The sequence below is a fragment of the Chanos chanos genome, chromosome 12 (genome assembly GCF_902362185.1).
Source record: "Chanos chanos chromosome 12, fChaCha1.1, whole genome shotgun sequence".
NCBI lineage: Eukaryota > Metazoa > Chordata > Actinopteri > Gonorynchiformes > Chanidae > Chanos > Chanos chanos.
Window position 1 is genome coordinate 20,062,411 of NC_044506.1, and position 7,040 is coordinate 20,069,450.

The 7,040-nt window shown below is 43.2% G+C and overlaps 1 protein-coding gene across 3 annotated transcripts in view; it reads right to left on the reverse strand.

Annotated features, from left to right (window-relative positions):
* Positions 1-997: 997 nt before the first annotated feature.
* The window catches only part of celf3a (cugbp, Elav-like family member 3a), a 22,433-nt gene continuing 16,390 nt past the window's right edge, over positions 998-7,040 (reverse strand). For 2 of the 3 annotated variants that reach the window (XM_030789494.1, XM_030789493.1), the window contains exons 7-12: positions 5,357-5,501; positions 4,733-4,882; positions 4,359-4,418; positions 4,016-4,120; positions 1,462-1,605; positions 998-1,125 (exon numbers count right to left, since the gene is read on the reverse strand). In XM_030789494.1, the coding sequence (XP_030645354.1) occupies positions 998-1,125; positions 1,462-1,605; positions 4,016-4,120; positions 4,359-4,418; positions 4,733-4,882; positions 5,357-5,501 (732 nt within the window). Of the gene's footprint in view, positions 1,126-1,461; positions 1,606-1,792; positions 1,808-4,015; positions 4,121-4,358; positions 4,419-4,732; positions 4,883-5,356; positions 5,502-7,040 lie in introns of all 3 variants that reach the window. The other variant, XM_030789492.1, reaches the window with a different exon arrangement.

A 7,040-nucleotide genomic window follows, 5' to 3' on the forward strand; every position in this document is an offset into this window, starting at 1 on the left:
TATTTGTAAGAAATAGAATCATGACCATACAAAACACACAGGAGACTGATCAAAAACAAAATTTGCCCAAAACTACAACAGTATCTATAACTGCTTAATGTCATTACAGCAGTAACACACACAGCTTGGTGTTATTGAAAGGGCTAATGCAGCTTTGCTAACATTGACTGTAATCTCAAATGTTGTGTCCGTTATTGATCAGTATTTTACAATACAGCAAAAATCACAAGGCAACAAACACAATCCATCATCAACACAGTAACCCGCCATGCACTGTCAGCATGGAGGACAACCACACAGGGCCAAAAAAAAACAAAACCAAAACTGCTAATGGCAACCATCACAGGCAGGAATATCGCCACGGCAACCAACACAGGCCAATCAACTTACAACAAATGCTGTGAGAGGAGGGGGGGAGCTTTATTGGTTGCTAGGTCACCGTAGCCAAAGTGACGTGGTCTCCACACCAGTTATGATTGGACGGGGCAGCCTTGGGTGTGGCATGATGTCATTTGGTTTGTTTGTTTGTTTGTTAGTTTGTTTGCATGAGAAATGACACAGCACAAAAAAAAAAACAATACATAAAAAAATAAAAGTTAATCATGTGACTTCATATCAGTTGTATTAAAATGATCACTAGGTTCTTTCTTTTTTTTTTCTTTTTAGTTTATATGTATAATTTAGGTTTATATAGCCATTAGCTTTTTTTCCTGTCCTAAACAACTGAGCTTTCTGCTTTCTAAAATAAAAGTCTGCTTTTGGCTGTAGCTTTAGTGCACAGATGGGTATGTGTGGAATATCAGACTAGGTTATTTACACAATTTGTTTCAATGCTTTTAACGGCAGATCACATGTTTCAGTGAGAAGAGAACGGGCTACACAAACAAAAAAACTGTTCACAGTTTCTTAGGTCTGTGATGGAGAGATATTGCTACTCTTCCTGTCAGTATGAAAACTGTCCTGTCCTCTCTCCCCTATCCGTTCACTCACCTCTGCCTTAGTACGGGCGGTTGGCGTCTTTTGGCCTCTTCAGCTGCACTTTGAGTCTTTTCATGCCAATCTGAAAGCCATTCATGGCCTGAATGGCAGCCTGGGCGCTGGCAGGGTTATCGAAGCTTACAAAACCTGTAACAGGAGTCAGAGTAACACTCAGACACACACCCACACGGCTCACAACAAAGACAAGCCTAAGAGAGGCACCTAAAAGACACCAGTGTGTCCTGGAATAATGTGGAAATGGTGTTTCAATCTAATCAACAAGCATGTACAAACACACACGCACACAGATTTCATCTGTCTAATCAACACATACACGCGCACACACACACTCACACACACACACGCACACGCACACGCACACTAACATCATTTATCTCATATATCTAATTGACAATTAATGCACACACGCACCATTTTACGCATGGACAAAAGCACACACACACACACACACACACATCATACCAAAACATTTGCTCTGGTGGGTGGCGCGGTCGACAAACACTTTGGCTGAGATGACGTTGCCGAAAGGCAAGAACATCTGCAGTATCTCAGAGTCGGTGAACTCCTGAGGCAGATGATAAATAAAAATGTTACAGCCCTCTGGACCTAAAGGCGAAAAACAAAAGCCAAACAGGAAAAGGACAGATGGTTAGACGGCTGCGATCATTCACTTTAATGAGTTCAAAAGAACATTAAGTCTCTTACACTTTTTTTTATGTGATTTATGATTTGAGGGAAAGAATGACAGCTCTTCTGAGATGCCGCTTTGCTTTCAGTCCGTTGCAGAGACGACAGATGAGAACGCACCCTGGTCGATGTTTAATGTCGGAAAGTATCGACCTCGCTAGATTTATTTCCTTTGTTTCTATGACAACACATTATTACAGTAAATTACCACTATGAACTGGATTTAGAAAAGGTCACGCACAGCCCTAGAGTAACAAAAGGTCATCGAGAACCCCAGGCAGCTTTTAATCAGTCTGTTACAGTATAGAGAGATGACGATACCTTCAAAAACTCCTCTTTTCTCTCTGTTTGATCAGGATGCAAGTGGGACTAGACGTGGAAAATTAACAGTGCAACAGTTTGTTTCAGTAATATCCATATTTATAATGTATATTATCTGCACCTGAAGAAGTCAGCAAATTAACAAAACATCAATCAATCAGGTGGGAAATGGTGGATATTGATTTTTGTCTTCCAGCTGAATCCTCTCTTTAAGGTTTCCTGTCAATGTGTGAACAGACACTTTGATCTTTTCTTTATGATGAAAAGGCATGATCCCCATACATTGATGGCTAAAATAAGTCAACCCCAGGCCACATGAGGACAGAACTGTCTGTGTCTGTGTCAGTAGTCCTGTGAGAATGGAACTGAGGACAGAACTGTCTGTGTCAGTAGTCCTGTGAGAATGGAACTGACGACAGAACTGTCTGTGTCAGTAGTCCTGTGAGAATGGAATGGGTCAGTCTGAGGACAGAACTGTCTGTGTCTGTGTCAGTAGTCCTGTGAGAATGGAATGGGTCAGTCTGAGGCAAGCCAGACAAACCATGTGCATCACAGAGAATCTGAATCCATAACAGAATCCTTGTGGATCGTTACAATAATAACATCTCTCAGATGCCATGAGATCAGTCCAGTGTGAAACAGATCTGATCTGGGAACAGTCCAGCTGTATTCACTGTGTCCATAATGGAAATGAATATTTAAAATGACAGTAAATGGCAAAAGAGTGACTGACAGATCTGATCTGGGGACAGTCCAGCTGTGTTCACTGTGTCCATAATGGACAAGAATATTTAAAATGACAGTAAATGGAAAAACAGTGACTGACAGATCTGATCTGGGGACAGTCCAGCTGTGTTCACTGTGTCCATAATGGACAAGAATATTTAAAATGACAGTAAATGGAAAAACAGTGACTGACAGATCTGATCTGGGGACAGTCCAACTGTGTTCACTGTGTCCATAATGGAAAAGAATATTTAAAATGACAGTAAATGGAAAAACAGTGACTGACAGATCTGATCTGGGGACAGTCCAGCTGTGTTCACTGTGTCCATAATGGAAAAGAATATTTAAAATGACAGTAAATGGAAAAACAGTGACTGACAGATCTGATCTGGGGACAGTCCAGCTGTGTTCACTGTGTCCATAATGGAAATGAATATTTAAAATGACAGTAAATGGAAAAAGAGTAACTGACAGATCTGATCTGGGGACAGTCCAGCTGTGTTCACTGTGTCCATAATGGACATGAATATTTAAAATGACAGTAAATGGAAAATGAGTGACTGACATTATTGGTGGACCAACAGGGGGCACACTAAGCCTGAGTTACAAATATAACACAAGTGGAGCCACAGGTGTGTTTCCCTCAATTAATTAACAAAGAAATATTTCTAAAAATTAAAAGAAACATTTCAATAATTACCTGGCATTGCAGCTAGATATTCTGATTTTTAATGAAATCAATAAGTGTAGAGATGCATCAGTAAGAAATCAAATTTATATTCTATATAAACTTATTCATCACCAAAACTAAATATAATTATATTTAGGTATAATGTGGTTTGAATATTGTTACGCTTGTTGATGGCGATATGAATATTCTGAAGCTATACCTGAGTATATAATTTATGAATAATTCATGACTGTTCATTGACAATGAGCAAGAGCAAGTCAACCACAGTGCTTACAACTGTGCCGTCAAATGTCTGGCCTTATTAAAGCATCAGGTCATCTAATTAAGAGCTTCTCATTCATTCTGAATGCATTCGTAGCAGTAACTGTCAGCACATTTTACACACGCCGACACTGACAGGCAGCGCTAATTTAAAATGACCACAGGAGACGAAACCATTCGGCTCTCGTTCGTTCCGCGCTGTCCTCTCGCGGGTTTCTGCGGACGGACACGGGGCCGCGGAACTGAATGGGAATTAGAGGGACAGGGACGGTCGCTCCGGAAAGAGGAACGCCGCCGGCGATTCCGTTACCCTGGCAGCCATAAATTTACCTTCTCGCTGTTGCAGTTGCTGTGGCTGCTGCGGTTGCTGAGCAACGAGTGTGGGCTGATGTGGGAACGGCTGGCCGACCAATCCATAGGCAGCAGGATACGTGGCTAGACACGGAGTCAAGACAAAACAGCAGACGAGTTTAACGCGATACTGAAAGTGCAATGTGAAAATAGATTATTTTATTTAAAAACACACACACACACACACACACAAACACACATTTTTCAGTATAATTAAGGAAGAGGATGGACAGATGTTCTTCAATACAAACACTTTAAATGGACTTTAATGAGGAAATAGAGTGTGATAGAGGGGCTGTGGAGGTTGTCTCACACACCACACCTGTGTAGTGCTGCATCCCAGTGTAGGCCTGCTGGAGAGGATCCAGAGCAGGGCTCTGAGCTGCAAGAGAAAGAGAGAGAGGGATGAGGGATGGGAGGAGCCAATCACTGGACACAAAGAAAGAGAGAGAGAGAGAAAGAAAGAGACAGAGAAAGAGAGAGGGAGAGAGAGAGAGAGAAAGACAGAAAGAAAGAGAGAGAGAGAGAGAAAGAAAGAGAGAGAGAGAGAGAGAGAAAGAGAGAGAGAGAGAGAGAGAAAGAAAGAAAGAGAGAGAAAGAAAGAGAGAGAAAAAGAAAGAGAGAGAGAGAGAGGGAGGAGGCAGCATAATCGGATACAGGCAGGAATTTGGATGGGAGGTGGCGGTGAGTCCTGACCTTGGTACGGGTGAACTGCGCTGGTGTAGAGGGTTTCAGATGCCGACTGTCCGTTGGGCGGGGCCGGGAGCGGAGGGTAACTGTTGACTGAGATTGGCGGAGGCAGTGCAGGGACGGGTGTAGCAGCTATAGCTGGAGGAGTGCTTGTACCTACATGAGCAAATCAACAACATCACCTTGATCAAAGTCAGGCTCTTTACCAAAAAAAAAAAAACAAAAACCAAAAAAACACCAGACACTTCTTACCTACATCAGCCTGTATTCCCCTAACAAACGTTTTACTCAGTTTCCACTTAGGGAAAGAGAAGATGAAAAACACGAGGGACGTTTGCCGACTCTCTGTCCTCTGATGTGGGTTCACAGCATGATGAGTTTTTCCACAGATACACCCTGTTAACTTTCCCGTTTCTCCAAGGCTCAAATAAGCCACGGACCTCAGAGAGTCTTTGCAACTTTAGATACGAAGTTGCAAAGCTTTTACAATAACTCTAGCTACCATTCAAAAGATTTATAAAGAACCACACGAAGAGATCATGTTCTAGAACAATCTCACAACCTTAATCCCAGACCAGACCGGAGGTTTGGGTGAGATTTTGGTTTTTTTTTTTTAAATCGGGGGTTTACCTGAGGAGGGCGTGATCGACGCGATGGGAGTGGCTATGATGCTACTGGGATTAATGGCTGCCAACTGTTGCATCTGCACAGCGGCGACGGTGGCGACTGGGGACAGGTACGCGGACTGGGCCACCAAGGCCTGCTGCTGAACCAGCTTAGGAAAGAGGTAAAAAAAACAAAGAGCAGAAAGACAGAAAGAGAGAAAGAAAAAGAGGGGGGTTATTATTATTATTATTATTATTATTATTATTATTATTATATAAAGTAACACGGAATTAAAACTACTGTAGTACACCAGAACTTTCTAGACCTATATGTGTGTCCATGTGACTGTTTTGTATCCATGGTATTTTCAGTGGCAGGATATGGCCATTTTCTCATTAAGTCTTGCTTGTCCAGACTGAAATGGGAATTTATGCTCCTAATATATCGCGAACATGGCTTTGTTTCAAAATCTCAGATGTCGAAAGGTAAGTTAATGGACCTCTAATTATTTTAATCGAGGATGATGCATTTCATAGGCTAAAATATTAATCAGGTCCACACTGACGGTTACCAGACTAAAAATTACAGCTAACATCTTATCCTCTGTGGAGGACCTGACATTATCTTGCTATACCACAGTTTGATTAGGGCTAGACTTGGAGTTTATTAAACTGCTTTCCCATCAGACTTCACTGTGGGTGTGCACCCTTGTAACCCCCCCCCCCCCCCCCCCCCCCAAAAAAAAGGCATTTAAAATGAAAAGTCTCTGTTTAAACAGGAAATCAGATCTCAGCTATGCCACACTTGCTGGAGTGTGGTTGAGAGACAGTCATGTGTGAGCAGTCCCACGTCTCTCTCTCTACCTGTCTCACTGTCTCACAGTCAGACACGTGTGTCTCGACATGTAGAGTTAAGGAAACAGCACTGTCTTCTAAGAGCACTACACCATGTGTCTCACTGTACAACCCAGACTGTGGAGAACCAATGACTGACAGGCCTCAGACATCACACAGGAGACATGGGCTAACTTCACTGATCTCAACTGTCAAGCCAACTGCCATGGATGAGGGAAGACAGACAGGTTGTAGATGTTTGTACTGATGCCCTGTGTGTGTGTATACAGGTTGTAGGTGTGTGTGCTGACGGCCTGTGTGTGTGTGCGTGTGTAGAGGTTGTAGGTGTGTGTACTGACAGCCTGTGTGTGTGTGTGTGTAGAGGTAGTAGGTGTGTGTGCTGACAGCCTGTGTGTGTGTATACAGGTTGTAGGTGTGTGTACTGACAGCCTGTGTGTGTGTGTGTGTAGAGGTTGTAGGTGTGTGTGCTGACGGCCTGTGTGTGTGTGTGTGTGTGTGTAGAGGTTGTAGGTGTGTGTGCTGACAGCCTTGTGTGTGTAGAGGTTGTAGGTGTGTGTACTGACAGCCTGTGTGTGTGTGTATACAGGTTGTAGGTGTGTGTACTGACAGCCTGTGTGTGTGTGTGTAGAGGTTGTAGGTGTGTGTACTGACAGCCTGTGTGTGTGCGTGTAGAGGTTGTAGGTGTGTGTGCTGACGGCCTGTGTGTGTGTGTGTGTGTAGAGGTTGTAGGTGTGCTGACAGCCTGTGTGTGTGTGTGTGTGTGTAGAGGTTGTAGGTGTGTGTACTGACGGCCTGTGTGTGTGTGTGTGTGTAGAGGTTGTAGGTGTGTGTGCTGACGGCCTGTGTGTGTGTGT